Below are 22,867 nucleotides of genomic sequence, written 5' to 3'. Positions count from 1 at the left end.
CATTGTCAAAAATCCCACAGGAACAAGCATTTTATAAGTCTTAAATCGGGCCTTATATTCCATTTTTTTTCCTCTCTCAAAAGCTTACTTCTCTGATACACAATAATTTTGGGACCAAGCCTTTGTGTCTTGACATCAAATGTTGTTGGTGGTATTTTCAGCACAGGAATTGCCGGAATGTATCACATATAGTGTTCACTATCCTCTTCCTGACATTGGCCATGACTAGCTGCTTCACAGAAAAGTTTAAGGCACTTCAAGAGGCACCAATCCAAAAAAGAAGTCCCTCCTTCACCACCAAGAGTTAAAAGAGTTCTTTTGTTTCCTCTCTGATGTTGCTGTATTTTGTTTTAAAGATCATTACTGTAACAAATCTGCGTGTTCTTGCTAGCCATACAAACATCCCATCATTTCTGAATCCTTCCACACTCTCAACTATATCCAGCAGTACACAGTTAAATATATATCTATATATGTATTTGTGCTTCATGGTACATGTTATAAGCTCGAGTCTGTGCTTCTACATAGAAAGGGAGCTGAAGCAGGAAGGGTCCGCTTCTGCACTCTCTTTCTCTTTTTTTCTGTGCATTTATTACCAATGAAGGATATCAGACATGACAGCCCTGGAGACTGAAGTCCTTTGTCTACACAAAAGGTCCAGTTCTGTCAGCAAGAGGGTGGGACTTCACTTTTACGCTATTTCAACAGTATGTTTCTATCAACAATGCCTTGAGAAACTTCCAAGAACCACCAGCAAAAGTCAAAGGAATGAGCAATATTAAGACTAACTAGTCAAGGTTCTCTCTGAGAACCCTTTCTGAGAACTACCAAGGAAACCAATTAGGACCAATTGCATTCGTCATTTAGGGTGGAACACATCTGAGACCATGTAACTGCTTATTTATGGGTCACTTAAAAATAACCTTATAGAAAACAACCATTAAGTTGCTACTGGCACATACTGGATTTGAAACAGCAATTAAAGTTTCTCATTTCATTAGCAAAGCAGTCTGTTAGCAAAGCACACCAGTCCTCACCAAAAGCAAGCTTACAAAAGCTAGGGTAGGAAAAGGGTTACCGACATACATGTTAAAATGTCAACAAAGTATGCTGTGCACTCTGTTCCCTAGAGTGATTTTATTATTATTTTTCCACTAGCAGCAATTCCACAAGTACACAGGAGTCAGAAAAAGAAATCTAATGGAAGCAGTTGTGAAACTGTCCCATCTACTTTTACCATCCACATGGAAAAACACTCAAAAAGAATAACAGGCATACACTGGGAAAAAAAAAAACACCTAGATTAAGTCCTTAAACTTCTTTTTTTTTCATAGTTTTTAAGGAGATAGAGTACATTCTGAATGTGTAAGTTCTCCAGAAGCACTGTCTCTTTAAAGTCGGAATGTGACTTTTTTTCGCTCACAAGAAAAAGTGCAGTTTCCCAGGTTCTTACTGGAAAGTTTTCTTGGGAAAATATTCATTTCCAAAGCATTGTTTTTACACTTTTGGTTCACTGGTTGTATGACTCTTATAATGCTTTAATAGTGTTTTTACTCCATGAATGTTTGTAATAACTTAAACCATCCTATTTCCTACAGTATCTCCTTTTAAGGGTAATTATATCAATATGCTTCTGACATTTTGTAATCCAAATAATTTCTTTTTTCTAGATTTTGTTCTCAGTCGGGTGATTCAAAACAAGACTTAATTGTATGTTCCTGGCCCTCACAATTTTCTGAAAAAGCTGCTGCACAATAAAACTCAATAACCCAAAAAACATTGGAAACATGGATAATTCCACATAGCATTTTGTTAAATTCTCACAGCTTTCTTTTCTAATAAGAGAGTTCAAGATTAGGTATAATCTGCTGCATTTTCCAAGACAAAAATCTCATGTATATATTTTGTATACACCTGCCCTAAGAAAGCTTTCTTTGGTTTGTTTTTTTTCTTAAAAAAAGCCGCAATGGGATGTGTTCTGTGACAGGCTGAAAATATATACCCGTAATTAAATGCTATTGCATACAGCATTTAATAACGACCCTAACTGTATCTATTTACAGCAGTAAACTATCCAAGAACCTAAGTAGAATGAATAGGCTTACAGAAGTCTTTTTCAAAAGCTACATGCGGTCTTCTGCAGAGGAAATATATTGTTCAGCTCAATTCTTCCCAAACTTCTGTGCTATTTTGCCACAGTCAAGCCTCAAAACTTTTCACAGATTTTTGGAACTTAGGAATTAATATACTTTATGGTTCCACAGACTGGTTTGGGAACTACTAGTTTATCACTTCAGAGTTTAGCTCGTCCTATCTACACTAAGGCAAAAATCAGGCCTCCTCTGCTGCCTTTTCTGATGCTCCATTTATAATATAAACTAGCAAAATAGCTTTAACATGTCTGTTGCACTTGATCCTTATTTAGAACATTCTGACTGTAAATTTCCATAAAATATTAAATTTAATGACAGCGATATCTAATCATGTCAAACAAGATCTGGTCTTTATTGTGTAAGGTACAACACTGCCAGTAAGCAGTCCTTCTGCTAATGAGTTTGCAAAGTATGAGAGTGATGTAGAGATGAAATGACTCACACAGTTAGTCAAAAGGCCAGCTTCAAGACTAGTGACAAAAGCAGGTTTCTCAAAGCAAAGATCAGACTCCATTGCACTCTTCTGCCTCCACATCAGATTAAAAGACAACATTGCAGACTAACTAGAAACATCTGGCTTTAACGCAGTATTAGCTACTTAGACTACAGACACATTCTAAGACAGCCAAAGAGAATTTTGGTAGGCCTAACATCTATTGTCCTCTCAAAGGTCCTTTGCTTAATACTGAGTGAGGGAAGTGGTAAAGCTGCTTCTTAGCTGTTTATAAAGGAAACCAGAAGATCCTTTGATAAGATGCTATCTTCTTTCCTTCCTCTCACTGTATTCACTGTGCAACAGGGGAATTTTAGCTTTGTGTTCCCTGTCCTATACAGCAATCAAAGGCTCTAAAGGGGACCTCTCTAGCACACGAGTTCGGACTACAACCCATTATATCTCTTGTTCTTTGTAACATTAGAGATACTTCTATAACACATCCAATATGTATCTGGTGAAAATTGTTACCAGAATGTTTCAATCTCAAGCTCCCTCTCTCTGTAAATAAGTTACAGAAAGAAGCCAACTGACAGCACTTGACAACATGAAGCATGGTGCCAGAATGCAAACCAATAAAGTTTCTTCTGCTTGAATGTGACAAAATGCTTATTTTAAGCATACTGAGACAATAAAGTGCTGATTAACAAGCAGCATGTTCTTCAATGAAACTTATGAGTGTGTAGTCTTGTGCTAAATAGAGAAGATGCTGAAGGTATGCAGTCACAAGTATGAGAACAGCTCCACATAAAGGTATTAAAAGTTAGCTTTAAACTAACTCACTTTAATACCAGTAACAGAGTATCTTCAGCTACACGGAGGATTGACCCAGTGTCATGGACATATTTTTCTGAACTCATTAAGTGTAAATACACGTGTAAGGTTTATTTCTCAACTAGCTAGCTTATAGCTGTCTCGGATATATCTACGCCATCTGTAGTCATGTCTTTGCTACCTCATCCTGGTACAAATGGGTATATTGAGTCTTCAGGGATTGCTAGTGAGTGATTACTTAGTTAGAAATGATGATACTCTATTCGTAGATATCCTAATCACACATTAACACTGTGTTCTGCAGAAATTAATATAGACAAAGCTGAAAATAACACTCACCCACAGAGTCTAAAAATAAGCACCAAAATTTCCCCTCCTCGTTTCTTTCTGATTTTTGTTTCCCCTCAGGTGATGACACCATTCTCCTTTCCGGCTCTCCTGAAATGCATCATATGCTCTGGGTCACAGACTGTTCTGGGGAACTTCTTTTTTTTTAACGTAGGGTTATAGTTTTGGGATGTACTGTGTGAGACAAATCAAGGGTGTGTTTATTAGGCCAGAATAAAGAACAGAAGACACTGGTTTAACATGGCCTCCAAGAACTGATACCTAGAAACACATTTAAGTACATATAAATAAGATAGGAAGCATAGGCACAAGTGATAGGCACTAATTACAGTACATGTGGTGTTTTCAGCTGCACTACCACAAAGAAATATACTCCTTCAGAGTATTTTTGGTATGACAGACTCCGTTTAGTTTAGCCCTGCAGCTCAGCCCATTTCAGACTTCCAAAAACAAGCCAATTAAAATACCAGAAGCTTATTGAATATTGATTGCTTTAGACCATGCAATTTAATGCAGCCTTGTTTCATTCAAACACAGGAATTTTGAGAGCACAAGATCCTTAAAATCAGTAAAAAGGGTAATAATTTAACAGGAGCACTGCAGAAAATACTTGCAGTTCCCTCCAAGCAGACAAACTTTCCAACAAGAGGACAAATGGAGAAGAGTCCAAATGAAACTATCTAACAATGAGGAGTAACAATCCTAGTTTTGGGGCAGTTTCATACATACTTCTGTAGTACTGATATGTACTCATATGTATAATTTATGAACTAATAAATTCTCCAAAAACATCTTACAGGGCAAGTATAACAAGTTTCCATCTCCCAGATGAAAAAAGTCAGGTCAGCAGGAGTGAATACAGACAGAGCTGGTTCTAGAAGTGGGACGAAAAAACTGGAGTTCTGGGATTATGCTCCAGACTTGCTACTTCTGTGGTGTTTAATTTAGACAATTTGGTGAAGGGAAGGGAGAAGAATCACTTTTTCATTACACATTATGTATATATGCATGCAATCCCTGACATAATGTGTCCCCAACCTGGTCTAAGACCTACCTCAGTGCACAGAGTAAAATTCCTCATGCCTAGAGGACTGAAGCAGAAATCCATGGTGGCGATTTTCTGCATGGAGGGCACACTGCACACCATAGGAATAATGTCATGCTGCCAGATGCATGCTCCATTACATTCTTCTAGTCCTGAAGGAAAAACACTTTAAATTCAGTAATATATAATATTCCTGTTAATGTGAGACAGGAGACTGGCAACATGCCACTAACAGCCAAGCAATGGAAAAAACAGAGAACTAGTACAGTCTCACAATCTGAAGCAGACAGACCTATTGTAAGCTGTCTCCATCCTTGAGGCTGGATGGTCCAGGCTGATTTATGAGCACAATATTTACAACTAACACACATGCAATACATTATGAGTAGAAATAAATCTCCTAACATGCACAGAGAACAGCTAAGATAAAAGAATGCATATGGTAAACTAGGTGAATGTTTGTCATTAAAAGTGTGGTACTAAAGCCAGAGCACGTCTTTGGGGCAAAGGAGACTGTATATTCGCACTCGTGTTTATCAATACTCTGGAAGACACGAGCTATTAGGCAAAGACTTTCAGAAAGATGCCCCATCTTTTTATTTTTTCTAGTGAATTCAAAGCTGATGAAAGACACTGTGCTGAAAGCCCTTGGGAATAAAACGCTGCTTGAAAGGAAGATTAATCTTATGCCTATGCAAAGACCCAGTGAACAACAGGCTGGAGTTCGGTCCCCAGGTCTTGCATTATCTCAGGCAATATCCTTAATTTTTGTGCACCTGTGTTCCATCTCATAAACAGGTATAAGTATGAAATAAGATAAGAAAGGGCTACTTTAGGGCCAGAAGGGACCATTGTAATTAAGTATTCTGACTTACTGCGTCACACTACAGGCAGTAGAAATTCCCTGAATTAATTCCTAAATTAAATCATCACTGAACAGATAAACTCTTCAGAAAAACAACCATCCCTTACTAAATAACATGACTAGCAAATGGGGATGTCAATTCTAGTTTCTCTGTAATTAAAAAAACCAAAACCCGCTCCCAAAAGAACTGATGGCAATTTCCTGCTGATCACTCCTGTCTCTTGAACCTTGTACAGCAGACTACATCAAGCAGGCTTCTCTAAATCTCATTTGGTTTTAGAGGGAATGTGAGGCAGCTATCACTTAAATGCATCTATATTTGTCATTTCTGCCTACAAAGCTGCATTGGTCATAGATCGTATCTAACCATGTCCAGCCAATCCAACTAGGCCAAAACAGCTTCTTGTAAGGACCTGGATTCAGCTCTTTCTTTGACACTAAGGTTTAACAGTGCCATTTTTTTTGCAGCTCTTTGTGATGTTGACTCTTGCACAGTGGGATCTGGATAGAAGCTAACCAACTCATCTTATGCAGGGCACAGAACAGCCACAGAGAGCTGTGAAACTGCTACTTTTCCTCACAATCTTCTGATAACATCTGATTCCAGTACGGTAGGACATACTAATAAAAAATAGGCTAATAATGGAACCAGTCTGTGGTACAAACCAGAGTAAATACTTTAGCTAACTAAACATACTTCCTGTCCTGAACCACCATCACAACATGTTGTTTCAGCTACTACACATCTCTTTCAGAGCACTTTACACTGATTCAAAGGGAGCAATCAAATTTCTACGAGAGCAGCACAGATGAATTGAAGGAATGGCAAAGTGGATTTGGGGAACAGGAGAGGTCATCTGGGGAAAATATTCCAAAATCAGCCCAATTTTAAATTCACTCATGACAGGAACAGTAGCATGAAGTTACCATTTGATAGCAGTACTGTTTGGATGTGGCAGGAAGGCATCATCTTTTTTTTCTTGAAGTAGTCTAAATGGATTTGATTTACAGATGCTGGGACCTGCAAAGTGACAGCAAAGGAAGGCAAACACCTACTTTAATATCTCTAACTAGGTGTCGCAGTTCTGACATAACAAGATATATATTCCAGGCAGAATGACCTTTCACATTGACAATGTCACAAGATAGTTTCAGTTCAGTGGGTATAAGACAATGTAAACAAACCAATCTCAGCCTGTGTCTGATACAATTAAATAAACGACATATGGAAAAAAAAAGAAACTATAGCTCCACTGTATTTTACTGTCAGGTCTTCTAAATTAGTCCCATTTTGTATGTCTTTTATCAAGTTAAGCACTAATGAAGGACAGAGGGAGAATGAATACGAAAAAGGAAAGAATTTAGGAAGGGTAGCAGGGACATACTGCATATTTCCAAGACATTTCCGTAATGCAACAAAATCATTGCACCGTTAGATTGCAACTAAAATACACTCTTCTCAGTGAAAAGATTTATACTTGCCTCCACAGCTTTGATTATACCTTCAGATTTACTAGATTTTCTTTTTAAAACACTAGCTAGTCCTTAAAAAAACTGCAAAACTAACTAAACCTACTATCCACATTTGTTGAAGCAATAAATAAATACTCATCTGTTGAATTACATTCTATTTTAAGTTGAATTTACGTGCCATTCCAGTTATGGATACCATCACACCACCTTAACTAGTATCGGTAATTTTGCCCCACTGTTTTGTGGTTTCATGCCCATAAACAAGACATGTGATCTTCTGTAATTACTATAGCTATTATTTATGGATTTTTTTTTTTGTGGAGCCCTTTAGTATGTTGATTTCAAATGAAGGAATGATACACAGCAAACAGGAGGAACGCAAACTGCTATAGGCTATAATGCTGTGAGGCACACTTAAAAAAAAAAACAAACAACAAAAAACCACCAAGAAAGCAAGAAAGAAACATGAAAACCTCAAGCCATATTTGAATCTAAATTCAGAGCCAAAATCCTTTAAAGTATGGGCAGATTATACAACTCCCTTAGCAGCATTCTAGGCTGGGCCACAGAACCCACGGCTTCATGCCATCAAACCTAATCTTTGTTTGAGATCTGAAACGTTCTCTCCAACAGTTTTCAGTCGCGTTGCAAAATTGTGAGAAGAAGATGAAAGGCAGATTCTCCCCACCTCTCTTACACTAACCCCAGGGCCTAGAAACATCAGGACTTGATTTAACCAAACACACACTGGGCCAGAAAAATGATGAGTGATACTAGGACTTGACTGACACACAGAGACTTAATCTGATTCACAGTTTTCCAACACAATCATTGGATCACCTCAAACCTTTGAGCAGATTGTGCCCAAATTAGATAGCCAGCCAAAAAGCATCCTCTCGCTGGCCAAAATGACAGCAAAGTCAGCAGAGTCTCTGTCAGTGAAAATGCTTCCTCACTGGGGAAAAGCACACACATTACCAAATAAACAGCAACTTCACAGCTTCGAACAGGCAACATCTTCAAGAAGCTAAGCCCCTGGGGCCTTCTCCCTATAAGGCAACTCATCCTTGCAGAGCTACTACTAACAAAAAGGCCTCTAGACCTTCCTTCTTAGCCAACTGAACTCCTCTCCACTGCATCTCTCTTCCAACAAATCTACTGTCTCAGTCTGTATCACATAAAGGCTGGACCAAGCTAAATCTGCTGGCTCCCAAACAGGGTCCTTACTCTAGCAAATCAAGGATAGGGTATTTGTTTCTAAATCTCCAAAGGAGGATTAGGCAGGGAGATTATAATCCTAACCAGTCTCACACCTGCCAATCATTCTCAGTGAAGGAGAGATGCATTTTAGCATCTGGAAATTACTAGCAGATGAACCTCTTTGTCCAAGGTTAGGATATCATAGATTACAGATGCTAGCTCCCTTGTTTCTTGGCTGCATAGGAAAAAAGTTTTCTTTCTGTGAAACAAAAGAGTGGATATAATTGTTTGTTTTAGTTCCAGTAAACTGTTCCCTTCCTTCGTCATTCTTTTTTGCCACTACCATCTTTCAGTAATTGGGTCTGATCTGAGGGAGAACTAGGGCAGTTGGGCTACCATCTGAAAATTTCTCTCTTCATCTCTCTCTAAAGTGCCCCAAACAAAAAATTAGGTCAGTGAGAGACTTTTTCATATATGCTGTCCAACCTGCTTTGATCATAAACTATACATTTTATATGATGTTTACATATAAGTCCTACTGTAATGATGTCAGAGCCTCCAAATACAATTTTAGCACAAATTAAAGTGGTAATGTTCAGAGAACCATTTATCTTTATACAACTGTAGGAGTTTCAGCAGTGCTGTTGCTACTTTTGAGGGGGAATTGTGCAGGCTTCTTGTCAATTTGGTTTAGATTGCCTAAATGAAGCTAAATTACTCTTACCATCCCCAGCTGCTGCTGCTGCTGACTGCATGTACCGCTTTCTCTACATTTACTTTAATCCATCAGCCAAGAGCAAAACAATATTCCTTCGGCGCACCTCCTACAAATAGGGTATGGGAAGGAAAAAAAAAAAAACACAAAAGAAAAAAAAATCACTTGCAGCATCTTTACATATAATAGTAACAGTCTCTTGGTGCCATCATCAGCCATGGCATTTCATTCACACAGAACACTTGTGGGCACATCACATATGCTTTTCCATTCAATGTATTTTTAAATGTTTCCCAGGCAACTGTTTCAATACAATATGCCTCCTTGGCAACCTGGTACCCACAAATGCCATGCCAGTCTCCCTAGTCCTCTTTTTAGGTCTTCCCATCTTGGCATATAAATGTCACAAGGCTTGATTTTCTATATACAGCCACACAGGTACTGATCTGTCCTTATACTTGAAAAGGGAAGGCTGAATTTAAAAGGTGAGTTGTGCACTGGACTCTGCACATTAACAAATTCAGGCTCTGGTAAGCTACCAGAGGAAGCAGGTTTCAAAGGCAATGACTTTTCATTGAAAAGACTATGTCACCTACAACTAAAATTAGGGAGAGCCTACAAAACTGTCTCCACTCAGCTGACTTTCTCTGGGAACAGCAATGAGCCTGCACTTCTCAAACTGAAACTGCATGTCATCTATATTCTCCTGACTATGCTAAAGGAAGTCTTACACAGCTTTCATAATTTTGTGGCTTGAATTGTAATGCATCATGTTGATGAAAATAGTCACTTTCCCATTTCACTACAGACAGTGATTAGCACTATACTGAGTGAGCCAATATGATTGAGTTACTCTTTCCAGTGCTACATTTGCTGCCACTGGGCTGTAGGAGATACGCCGTAAGTCCATTTGCTACAGAAGCTTTCACTGATGCTCTACTACACATCTGTCTCCTGTGGTATCTTTGGAGACATTTTCCTTTATGTCATTTAGCAGAATGGACACGCTGATCCTTGACTGAAGTCACAGACTATTTGACAAGGACAAAAAATTATCAACGTATACTCCTAAACCAAGCACTGATTAGATAAAATAATTAAAACATAATAATGTTTCAATTTTCTAGCAAGGCACAATTTATTCTGAATGTTTTTATCTGATACAGGAGCTATTGCTACAGAATCAAAGATATTTCAGAAGGACTAAAACTGTCTGTGAGCATCAGTCACCATCAAAAAAAGTTTTAATAAAAACTGCATATGCTTTAGCCTCAAAGCGGTACATTCGAAAAAATAATAGCTCATGCATGCAATTATATCAGGCTCTGAGAGAAACCTAGCAGAAACTATGGCATCTCTTCTTCATTGATTACTCCATAACAACAGCTGAAAATTACAATTTTTCCAGGCTATAAAATGCCTAGCACTCCAAATTCTACACCGGCAGCAAAAATCTCCTCCCTGTCTGTGAGTTGTTGTATCTGTAATAGAGACCCTGCATTATCAGGCTTTCTAATTCTTCCCAAATGCAGAAGCTCTCATTCAATGTTGCAGCTGTTGGGTAGGAAATCAGAAATAGCAGAAGGCGGATTAGTTGATAATGTACCAGTTCTTCCCCAGCAAATGCTGGCACCTGCGTTTTACACTCTCCTCTTTCCCTCAGCCCAGGAAAAGATCACTTGGTTTGTTTGGCAGGCGATTTATAGGCTTTAGTGATTGTGGAATTGCGAAAGGATTAGAATTTGTTATAATAGCCCCTTCTTCCTGAGAGCAAAAGTTAAAACTGAGGCCCACATTACAACAAGAATACGGGACCATGTAAGTAAAGATTAAGCATGTGCAGCTTGATGAGACTCTACAGGGAATAGATAACTACACATGCTGGCACTCCATTTATAAGGAAATCCCTAAATATAATCTGTAGAAGCATTCTAGCTTCCAAAAGCTCTAATCCCTTGACCACTGGCTCAAATCGAGTCAAGGCTGATGATGATAAAGACTACTCTTTGCATTTCTATGAGAACTTTTTTCTAAGATCACAAAACATTCTAATTATTAAATTATGCAAGACCCAAAGTCAATTAAGAAGTAATAGGATTTCCATGTCAGTGGACAAAACAGTAGATACAATCTTGTATGACGTGGCAGAACCAAGAACAGGTCCTATTCTACACTTCACCTTCATGCTGTAAGTACATTATTAATTCTGGAAAGATGCAGATGAAAAATACTGAGTTACACACAACGGACAAAGATTTCTAGAATGCTAGCTTCAAATATACACATAGTTACAGAAGCAGATAGAGCAAGAATGAAAACATTCACTGACAAACCTGCCCTCATAGGTGAGAATGGGTACGCATTAAACAGATAACAATAAATAAAAAAAAAAAACTTACAGCATTAAGTTTTCAATTAAATCCACAAAATACAAAACCACCTACAAGCTATAGTTGCTACAGAAGCAAGGTTTTTCCCTTTTGCTTTTTACAATCAGCAGCTGCAGTAATAATTTTCTTTTTTTTTTTTATTATATTCTTTCATTTGTAGCCCTTACTGCACAATAACCATTTTTATGCTCACCCATAATAAACCTTTTGCAAATGTTATAATGCATGACTCACAGTACTAACAGTACCACACAGCAACACCTTCAGCATGAAAAACAGACTACACTTCTGATTGCTGTTTCAGGAGAAGTCACATCTAACAAAATAAATCTGTTGGTACAATGCATGATTTAGGAGCAGAGGATTGTCAAAGTAGTATCCAAGGGGTCATAAGACATATAAAACACTAACACAAACACCACAGGAACAAAAGAAGAAACCCTGTGGCATAAACAATCATTAACACAGATACACCTAGAAATATGTACAGAGGCCTGCAGACATTAGCTCAATCCGATAGCTTTCACTGCCCCTCAGATTTTTTTTAAGCAAGTTTTTTATATTGTTTGCTGCCGCCAAGTGGCGATAATCAGTGCTGTGTCTTGTAATTCACAGCAGTCATTAAGGCCAGCATGTAAAAAACCCAAAATGAAATACTTTTTGGTTTGTCTTCTTCAATTAGCATCAGCAGTTGTGAAATCAAATTTCTACCCTTCCTCTGTCATCTCATTTTCAACCACTTACATGGCTGATTCCCTCTTTCCATCTACACTTTTGCTTTATTTATATACGCTTCCTTTTACTATTCTTTGCTCTGTGTCTGCTGCCATCACCATCTTTCTTTCCACAGCAGGCCTAAAATCTTCAGATTCAAATTCACCCCTTGCTTCTGTTCAGCTTACCTTGTTCCGCCTGGAACTTTTGGGAGACTGCCTTTCCCACCAAAGAGGGAAAGGAGGACCTGTTTCCTGGAATCTCATTTCATCATACTGGGAAGCAGCTTCTAAATGGCAAGAAAAATGAAAGGCAGAACACTGTTTGTACCTGTCCCGGTATTTCTTGGGTACTGCAGTAGCTGTAACAAATGTTAACAGGAAAATGTTAGCCTGCATGACAGTGATTGGCTTTTCCATTGTCATTTCTTTCTTCCTGAATTTCATTCTCATTTTAGTCTGCCTATCACATAAAAGAAATACTAGCACTCTAGTATGATTATTGGTTTTTATTATTTTTATTTTTCAGCTGGGCTATCTATTGTAGAAACTTATATAGTTCCCATTAGTAACCAAATACTTTACACTTCTAAGATTTTTATCCTCACTCCTACACAAAAAGGAAACCCATTAACGCTCTTTTAATGTTATAAAATTAGTTATTACATATGGTAAAAGACAGTACCTCACTACAGATACGGACTCACAGAAACACAAATTACCTGAGTTAACATAGGAAAGCTGTAAGCTGGACTGAGCCTCCCAGATCTCTGGCTGCACTCTAAGGGAATCATCTTCAGCCTGTAACACAGTTGGAGGTGGCTGTCTGGCTGTACCTGCCGCTTCTTAGGTTAAATCTACCAATCTATTTCAAATGCGAACCTATGAACTCTGATATCTGAATGCCATTTTCCTGGTTCACATCTGTTCAAGACATGTAGAAACTCAGGTCAACTGTTACTTAATACATTTTTGGTGGTCTATGTGCCCAACACAATAATTCACAGGCATAACTTTTAATACAGCACTGCAGTCAATACTGACACCTCCTCGTTAGTCTGAAGAGGGAGTCCAAGGATGAAACAGTCCACAAGACATTCAGTGCTGCAGAAACGCAGTTAGAGAAAAGGAACGTGAACTTAGATTCATTTTTTACCAATAATAAATTGGTTTTATGAAAAAGAGCGCTCTGTACCTGATCTCTCTCATAAACACCTGTTACCAAACAGAATTTTTTATTTCCTTGTACAATTATTCTCATATCAGTTTTGAACAATTTAATCAGCAGTTACTTTCTGATCCTTTTATCTACTGTTGGAGAACTATGAAGAGTCTATCATCATTTCTCTATTATGTCTGTTTTTGAAAAGGCTGCAGCCTGATTAGTGCGTCTATCCATTTCAAAAACTACCAGTGATGGCTCCGCTCTAACAAGTGCTTTATTTCAAGTCACCCAGCGACATTCCTGCCAAAAAAGACAAACTGCATCACTTCAACAGATTCTCTCCTGAAAGAGAAATTAGATCAGAGATGCACTCCCAATCTACTTGACTATTTGGATTAACAATCTATGGCTTCAGCCTGACACCGCAGGAAACAGATCCTGGGTATCAGTACAAAAGCCAGTCGAGTGATGACGAGCAGAGCTGAGCCCACTGCCATTTTGTCCCACTCCACCAAAGCCCGGAACATTCTGCCTTCACTGGCTGGCCCAGCCTGAGGACTACCCAATAAACCGCGGTGACCCTACACAAACGGGGCACGCTGCATTGCCACAACGGCCGCTCCACACCCAAGCCCCGCATACGCCAAAACACTACAAATACATAAAGTTTAAGGAATAAAGGTAATACGAAAAGGATGGCTTTCGAGGCCGACAAGCACCTAGCAGCTGAGTGTACTACAGGCCGCGTCGAGCTCAGCGCGGCGCTGACCGCAGCGGAGGGGCTAGAGAAGGGCGGGTTTTCCCCTCAGGCCGCGGCTGGCGGCCGTCCGCTGCCCTCCCCCCGCGCCGTTCAGTCAGGGCGGCTCCGAGGGCGGAGCGGGAGCTGGCGGCGCCGCGGCCGGCCCGCCCAGAGGCCCTGCCCTGGCAGCGGGCCAGTCGGGAGGAGGAGGAGGAGGAAGAGCAGGAGGAGGAGGAAGAGCAGGAGGAGGAGGAAGAGCAAGAGCCGGCGGCCCAGTCCGCCCGCCCGCGGACGCCAGCGCCGTCCGCCGGCCAGGCGAGGGGGAGCTCTGAGGCGGCGGCGCCGCCCCCGCCCAGGCGCGCGCAGCACCGCCCCTCTCCCGCCGCCCGCCCAGAGCGGGGCTGTAGGAGGGGGCCGGGCCGGGCGGGCCCCGCGCCTCAGCCATGTCTCAGGAAGGAGCCGCCAAGCTGCGCCTGAAGCCCAGGAAGGCGCCGCCAGCCTGCAGCCGGGAGCCCAGCCCTGGCCGGGAGTCCCCCCGGCGGCGCCAGTGAGTCCGGGCCGGGTGGGGGAATGGCTCCCTCGGAGGGGCCGGGAGCAGCGCCGCCTCAGCCGCCCCGACCTCCCGCCCTCCGCTTTCCCGCCGGGGCCCGGGCGGCCGCTGGAGGCCGGAGGGCCTCGCCCAAGCCGGGCCGGGGTCGGGCCGCAGACGCTCCCGCCTGGATCAGGCGACTCAGAAAAGGGACGGCCCTGCCCTCCGTCGGCCCCCGTGCCGTAAAGATGCAGCTGGGTCTTCAAACACACCTGCGACCTGAGGTGTTTGTAGTCGTGCCTCTAGCACGTTGCTGGTTGTGTTAAAGGCTACTTCATAAAACACCACCTGTAGTACCTTTAAAAAATTGAGAAGCCAACTGCAAAACGAAGTGCACCAGGCTGCATGTTCTTTGGCACAGAATAGCACCGGGAAGGATGGGGCCCATGAGAAATGTTAACGTATGAAAATCAAGTTTTCTTTCTTCAGGATAAGGCTCACAGGAGACCAGAAACAATTCCTGTTTTTTCCAGCCCTCGAGTAAGGGAGGATTGAAGAAAGGCAGGGTGAAGAGGCAGTGAGCAGTTCAGTTCTTGTTTCAGCCTGTTAGGATGAGCAAGCACGCCGTCAGCTGTGCCCCTTCCAAAAACAGGCTTCGAAAGGCCGATCACTCCGCTTTTTGAGGGCTCATAAGACTTGTCTCTAGTTTCTTCTCAGTGCAGCATCATTCCTGGACAGTGACCCAAGAAAATGCATCAGTAAGGAGTAGGAACGCTGGAAATAGTATTCTGACATTAACAATCTGTCCTTCTCTTGAAATTGTCTTTATACAGCATTACTAGTATAAGAACCTTTTAATGCTTACTTTATAGTTAAACCTTCCTAATGCCTTCCTAGGATGGATTAGATCAAGTTGTTCAGAAGGATAATAGGTAATTTCAAATGGCAGTATGGGAATGGCCAAGCATACATGGGAACCAATGCAACTGGCATCCTCAGTGCAAACACTTCAGTGATTTCTGTGTTCAGTAGGTGTCAAGTTTGGTATTTGAGAAGAAAAAACAGTGGCTACACTTAACTGTTCACCTGGAAGTGAAGACAGTAATAAATACCTACATCTCATTTGTTACAAGTAGAAAGCAAGGCTTTTAGACATTCTTTTAAAAAATTGGTTAATTTTTTTGATAGCTGTATTAGTTATGTAAGTCACGGTAGACTAAAAATTAGTTTATAGGGTAAATAGTGTCTCTGTGATCTAGAAAAATCTTGCTGTAGGCTAGATGGAGGTTCCCTTGGTAAACAAACAGTATTATAAACAGCTAAATCTTTTTTTCCTCCACAGGCCATCTTGCATCTCTTTTAAACTCAAAAATCTGCATTTGCATACTTGTACCTACTGACAAATGCTTTTTACATGCCTCTTTGTGGTTTGACATGGCAAAATTATCAAATATTATTCTTGGTTTAGCACATATAGTGCTACTCAATCGAGAAAATAGGTAAGAATGGAGTTTTATGTTGTACAAATGGAAAAGTTATATGCATTTTCAATCATAAAATCCCTACCTTGTGCTTAGCCATTAACAAAAGGAAAGGGGTCACCACACTTAGCCATTGAATTGGGCTGAAAGAAGTTGATGCACTGTCAGCTACTGGAAGGTTTCAATTTTAAAACTTCTGCTTTGATAAATCACAGTTAAGGATAGCTACATTTTTTGAAACATTAGCATTACAGGAGTAAATCAAGTTAATTAAGAGGCAAACTAATAGCAATGCAGAGTATTTTCTTCCCTCTCTCCCACCCTCAAACTATTGGACTGTCTCTCTCTTTACAGGACGTTGCCTGACAGATGTTCCTGGTTTGAAAAAGAAGACTTAAGTGAGTGTGAAAAACCATGGATTTTGTTACTGAAAGACATCAGTCAAGATTTACAATGCACAAATTGGCAAACAGTGCCCAGTTTTCCAGAATTCTTTGGAAAGGTAGCGTGCTGTATCCTTGTTGTCTGCACTTTGTGTACTGCTTACAATAGTGATAGTCTGAATGATGATAACAGGGGAAACAATCTGAAATAGCTTTTAAATAGATGTTGGTTTTCAGCTCTTTAGTCTCTACATATAGTGGTGTGACTTAGCATTGTGTTGCAGGTAGTATAAGGATAACTACTAGGGGCTTTTTTTGCAGTATGGCAAATTCTTTAGAACATTTTGCTGAAAAGAGGTAACCTGTGTAAGCGTACTGACTGCTCGTAAGCACTAGCATCTCCCTACCCAAATGAAACTGGAAAAGGCAAACAGTAACAAGAGGTTAATTAGACAGTAACAACCATTACATTGCTCTGATAAGTGTTAAGCAATATGATGACACAAAAACCACAGTCCTTCTAAAGTAGATTTTTTTTCCCTGAACAGCAGTATGTTGTTTTTTTCATCTTTAGTCTCTATGGGACATATTAAAAGAGTACCCTATTGTATCAATTTACACGTTAAGGGAAGACACATACTGCATAAACTCCAGGAAGTTCTTGATTGCTTTACAAGTGCTGGAGATGGATGTAAATAATATGTTCTTTTCTTCAATGTAGTTTAGCCTTCTCAGTATTTGTAATATGTTCAGCCTTGGTTTTATGTATTAATTGAACTGCATTTGTTTGAAGACATTGTGTATGTGTGTGTCATAGAGTTCTGAGGAAGACAGTCTACGAAAACAAGTCTTCACAATTGGAATGAAAGACTTTCAGTGGGTATCATTCCCATCTTTTTGCAAAGAAAAATGTCTAAACCCAAAGGATCTTAGCTCCCATCAGCTAACACAGAGCCAGATCAACCATTTGCATAAAGGACGGGGCCAAGCAGATAAACTGAAAAGTTTACCTTCTACAGCTGAGAAAACATGCTGTGTAACTATTACAGATCAAGCCAAAAATATGGTTGGCAATGACACAAAAGGTATTTCAGAACTGGATGCAAGTCCTAAATCACGTAAACTCACTCAACACAGAAGTTCTACACACCACTTAACATTGTCGCAAAGCTCTGGAAAAGCTTTTAGCTTTCAACAGCACTACAGAGGGGCTGTACAGAACAGCAGGGAAAACAGAAAAGAAAATGATAGGAAAGAGCTTCAAATACAAACACATCAAGGGAATATTTCATTTGGTGAGGCCAGATATGCGCCTGCAGAAAAGAAGCTGCCTCTTGTGAGCGTACCTGGAACTGAAAGCTGCAAGGAGAAGACTGAAAATCAGAGTGAAGGATTGTCAACTCTTGACAGTTGCCCAATGTGTCTGATTCATTTTAGTGGAACGTAAGTTTTTTGGTTTTTTTTTTGAAACTTCACAGTATACGAAACTCAAAATGGTTCTGGATGTGTTCTCTATATACAAAACTATGAAAATAAACAAAACTTCTACTGTAAAGTACTTTTTAAACGTCAGAATTTCCTACTTCTAATTGTTTAGAAGTTCATGATTACTAGATTATACTGCTTCAAAAAGAAAGCTAAGTTTGAGCTCTCTGGTAAACCTTGCTAGTGTAGACAGAGTTAACTTTTTTAAATACTTGAGCATGAAAAGACTTTTTTGTGAAATTTGTATCATAATCCAAAAACCATTCCAGTGCAGCATTCTTGATAGTTAAGCTAACTTTAGAGCTAGATGGATTAATCTCATACCTGTCACTTTCTCTTCAAGATCTAGACTTTACTGTTAACAGCTATGTTGGTACCTGTTCAGTATGTACCTGGATGCCTTTGGCTGAGCAATTGTGCTCTGAAGTTTAGATTTAGCTTTCAAGGTCTGGGCAAGATGGAAGGAAGCTGATTTTTCTTATGCAAGCCCCGATTAGTACAACTAAATGAGACTTCAGTCCTCCATTGCTGTCAGGCTACCTTTATTTAAAAAAAAAAAAAAATCCTCCCTCCCAGCAATTGAATTATCTACTCTACAGTAAGAATTATGTTGTTTCTTGAAATTACACCACTTAATAGTATTTAGGCTGTCATAGCTGCTGAAAACGTGGTTTTGAACAGGTCCTCTAACTGCAAGATTTATTGGCTGCAACTTTGTTCTCTTTTGTTTGGAGGCTGAACAAGGAGACAAAAGGATGACTTAATATTTACAAAATTGTGGTCATTGTATCAAGAGATTTAGACAGAAAGGCTAAAGATACTTCAGGTCTCCATACTCAGTTCTGTGCTACTGGTAACTGCTGATTAGGATTAGTTTCAATTTTTATCAAAGCCACTTTTCAAAAAAATACTGTAATATGGGCAGCGGGGAGGGTCATGTCACAATCACAAAAATAGCCCTCCAAAGAAGGAATTGAAAGCAGACATGAGAAAGCATCCGTCCTCTATCGGAAATCTCGTTTCCTGTATCCTCAAAGTTGGAGTTGGATGTGGAATAAGGTAATGGTTTTCTATCCTGTATCAATAGCCTAATGTGATGCCTCATTAATAGCCTCATTACTTGTCCTGAGCATATGGAGTGTGAGCATTGTCTTCTAGTAAGTGACATTATCAAACTATCTAGCAGCAGGTAATAGCAACTGCAAGAGTTTGTGGCAGATTGCAGTGCTTCTGAGCACAGGAATGACTTACCCATTAAACTACTAGAACAATTCCGTGATTGCTTAGGAAATGAGAGAGTGAAGAATAGGCTAAATAAGAGGATTTGACTTTGTTTCTCACTGAACAAATTCTCTGTATTTGCAGACTGTCACAACTGGATATTGATGGCCATCTTGCTAGGTGCTTGTCTGAAAGTGTAGATGATGTAATGTGGTAAATCCAGAAGAATGAAGAGCGAAGGAACAAGGCCACGGATGAACCTTTCTCAAAGGAAAAGAAAAAAATGTGTCAAGGAAGCACGTCCTTGTTTCGAACTTGCTTAAAGATCACAAACCAATAACTCAACAGAAGGTCAAAGTGCCACCTGCCTGTTTGGGGTCTTTTTATTTTAAATCCTCTCAAATGCATGTAAAGTAGTTCTAGTTCTGAAAATGGTGCTATAGGATGTCCCAGAGACCCCCAGGGAAATCAGTCTTGGCACTCCTGGAATCTGGGTACTTCTGAAAAAAAAATGTACTATTGTAAATCCCTGAAGAACCAGTTTTTGTCTGATGCACCATAGTTCCGAATCTCTAAGCGTAGAAGAAAGCAGCTGAACAAAAGATAACTATTATTTAATCTAATCCAGAAGTTTACTGACCTTTTACTTTTTCTTCTAAACAGGTAATCTGTGAAAATAAGCTTAATTAAAAAGTCATTCAAGCTTAATATTTTTAATGATTTTAATATCTAAGTAAGAACTTATATGACTGTACAGTTGATTCTGTGAGTATATCTATGTTAAAAGAAAACGCAACCCAGACCAAATAAAGGGCATTTGGTTTTTTTTATCTTTCTGAAAGAACACAGCTAAATTCATAACCTTACTTTGTAGGGTTCTAAGTCAGTATCCACTTGATTAACATGACTAGTCTCAACTAACTAGGCTCCAGAAAGAACATTTCTCCTGCTGGTTTCACAAGGTTCAATATAGTCAGTCAGCCAAAACAGCTGCTTTTTGCATCAGTTCCAACCCTCTCCCTTAGAAACCACCAATGTTTGAGAATAAAGAACACCTGAGAGTTTGTTTTGGCTAGAAGGTATTCAGAAGATTCATCTACTGTTTTGGTAACTTCTTAGTAGTAGCAGGTAAACATTTTGTAAGCTTGAGAAAAGCAACCTTTTCCATGAATGACAATAAATGACATTTAGTGATAGTTTAGTAACAACAAATGGAAGGGATGAAATAAACTAGAATAGGTCGTTCATTTCCCCCAAGTACAGTTAATTGTTTCCTGAACAGGGTATCCTGTTCATGCAGTATACCATGTCTCCAGTCACGGCCTTACAGTTCAAATTAGTTTCTTGTCAAAGGGCTATATGCAAGAGTAATACAGTTGTGCCCCTTTCAGCTATTTTGATCACAGCTGCCTTCACATACAGAGGAGTGCAACTAGATTAACAAACTTCAGTATCTGAATGGTTTTCTATCTCAGCAAACCTCCGCCCTGGACCTCAAAAGTGTACAGTTCAGGTGCGACCCAAAGATACAGAATAAACATAGAACACAGTATCAAAATACAGGAAGAATCCTATAGGTTTAATTTACAATGGGGTCTCTTTAAAAAGTGCAAGTTGGACATAGCTCAGTTTACTGATAAATAATAACAGTCTATTAACTTTTTCATTAAAGTCTTTAATAGATGTGCAAGAATATAAATGATCTTAGCTGTTATGGATTAGTATACCATCTTCTGCACAATTAAAACTGGTCAGCAAAGATCCCAACTAATTAATTATACAAAACTACAAGAACATATTTACTGTTTTACAATCATTAAATTAGCTAGAATTTTCGTTTACTATTTCAAATAAGACAACTATATATCATTACCAGATCCATTTGTAATATATTAGGATTTTTTTCCAAACCACACATTTAATTACATCCTTCATTTTCTTTTATTTATAAAACAAGTACTTTATATAAAAAATTTCCCCTTCATCATGAACAGAACATTATTCAAACACTTGCACATGAGCAACCAAACTTGTATCCAGCAAACTATTTGGCAACACAGCAACATTGTAAATGCCTGTAAATTTTTAAATAAAATCAAGTAGTCTTTACAATGTTTGTTTAGCAAATGTGTCTTTCTGTTCTTCCTTCCCTCCCTCCCAAAATGTTCTGAAACCTAGAAAAAAGGTTAAAAAAAAACCACCCCAACCCACATTTCTAATATTTCCATTTTAAAGTCCTATGCCCTGGCATGTCAAAGGACAGCTTAATCTGTCATATTTCCATTCATGAGCTGCCTGCAGTCACTCTGATAACTATTGATTAGCTTTATTACCAGGGGAGTTGAACACACTGAAAAAAATTATTCAGGGTAAATAAAGTAATTGCCAGGGAGAAGGGAAAAAACGAATAATTAAAAAATGTCAGATTACGTTTAAAAGGTAAATGTTTCCTTTAGTGGATAATAAAGTATATAAAGTCCAGGAGGCATTTGAGGCAAGTACTTCTTACTGGTTAAATTATTTAGTGCTGATTAAAACACATCTTGCTTAATATGAAAAGCTACAGTCCAACAGAGAGAAACCCACAACTTAAATCTGAATGGGATTAATATACCTAAATAACCACAGATCTGCATAATTGTGGCTAATGAGGGGATACAAAAATGTAGATTGTTAACCAATGATTAATTGAAAATTTTAAACAATGTTTTGGCAGTCTCGTCCTAGCACCTCATGACTTGGATGTGAATCCGAAAGATGTCATGTTCAGCACCTAATGCAATGCTGTACCCTGAGAAAACCGTATGTTAAAGAAAGTGAAAGCGTTGCAATTTATCCTGCATTTTACACCAAATTAGGTGAGATGTCATGGCACAGGGTTTCTCATTTTTTCCTTCCCACGTAATTTTTTTCCTACCTCTACAACCCACACGATATAGTTAAACCAAAATTTAGCAAAAAGAAACACTGCCTCTGCTGTTGTTACTTATAGAGGCAGGTAAATCTTCACAAGCATCTGAAGTTTCAGATAGCAATGCACACTTACTAATCCTCAAATGTAGTGACATGAGCCTTTCCAAGCTGATAAATTGTTAACCTTTTTGATGTAATATAGCCTTTCCCTGCCCCCCCCCCCCCCCCCCCCAGTTTCCACGAGAAGGGATTTGATAGTTATCTTTTGCTTTATCCAATTTCTTAGGTATTCATTTTTCTTCCATTAAAAAAATTTACTACTTTGATGCAAATCATTTTACCAAAACATCCCATTCTCTTATGTAGAATGATTAGTTATTAATACACACTGAGTAATTGTAAGCAGACAGTTTATCATAAGTAGGAGGTGTGCTTTATCAGGAAAGTGTATTTTATATTATGGTTATTCTAGATTTACTATTTAAACTTTAAGGCTATGCTTTATTACGCTTTTGCTCTATTTCTGAATATTTGTATTGTTGATAAAAATACTTTTCAAAAATCTAATATACAACACAACTTCATTGTAGGTGTAGGCACTGCTTAAGTATTTTCAGAAATCCTTTGTGTGCAAATTTAGTTTTCTTCAATCTAAACATTTTGGTAAATTTGGAGTTTAAAACAACAGCTTTTGAAATTGATACTGTAAATTCTAATTTAGAATTAATATTGCTGAGTCACTCTGCATTTCAAATTCTATAAAGATGCAAATGTACATTAGG

At 39.1% G+C, this 22,867-nt stretch overlaps 1 protein-coding gene across 2 annotated transcripts; it reads left to right on the top strand.

Annotated features, from left to right (window-relative positions):
• Positions 1 to 14,499: 14,499 nt before the first annotated feature.
• FAAP20 (FA core complex associated protein 20) lies at positions 14,500 to 21,284 on the top strand. Of its 2 annotated transcripts, none has more exons than XR_012996858.1 (4): positions 14,500 to 14,620; positions 16,438 to 16,481; positions 17,284 to 17,909; positions 19,317 to 21,284. XR_012996858.1 is itself a non-coding variant. In XM_076356342.1 (4 exons), the coding sequence occupies exons 1-4, from the start codon at positions 14,517 to 14,519 to the stop codon at positions 19,387 to 19,389; spliced, it is 951 nt and encodes a 316-aa protein (XP_076212457.1). In that variant the 5' UTR covers positions 14,500 to 14,516; the 3' UTR covers positions 19,390 to 21,284. The 2 variants fall into 2 exon arrangements, 1 of the variants encoding a protein (XP_076212457.1); XM_076356342.1 differs by having other exon boundaries at positions 16,438 to 16,585.
• The last annotated feature ends 1,583 nt before the right edge of the window (positions 21,285 to 22,867 follow it).

The sequence above is a fragment of the Aptenodytes patagonicus genome, chromosome 19 (genome assembly GCF_965638725.1).
Source record: "Aptenodytes patagonicus chromosome 19, bAptPat1.pri.cur, whole genome shotgun sequence".
In the NCBI taxonomy this organism is placed as follows: domain Eukaryota; kingdom Metazoa; phylum Chordata; class Aves; order Sphenisciformes; family Spheniscidae; genus Aptenodytes; species Aptenodytes patagonicus.
The sequence above is the reverse complement of the archived record's forward strand: the minus strand, read 5'-3'. Positions and strand labels throughout refer to the sequence as shown.

What these genes read in the sequence shown, in the direction of transcription:
- FAAP20 (XM_076356342.1), top strand. Translation starts at nt 14,517, where the DNA reads ATGTCTCAGGAAGGAGCCGCCAAGCTGCGCCTGAAGCCCAGGAAGGCG. An exon ending in TTCCAGAATTCTTTGGAAAG is followed by an intron (nt 16,586 to 17,283) that starts GTAGCGTGCTGT and finishes TGTGTGTCATAG; the next exon opens with AGTTCTGAGGAAGACAGTCT. An exon ending in CTGATTCATTTTAGTGGAAC is followed by an intron (nt 17,910 to 19,316) that starts GTAAGTTTTTTG and finishes CTGTATTTGCAG; the next exon opens with ACTGTCACAACTGGATATTG.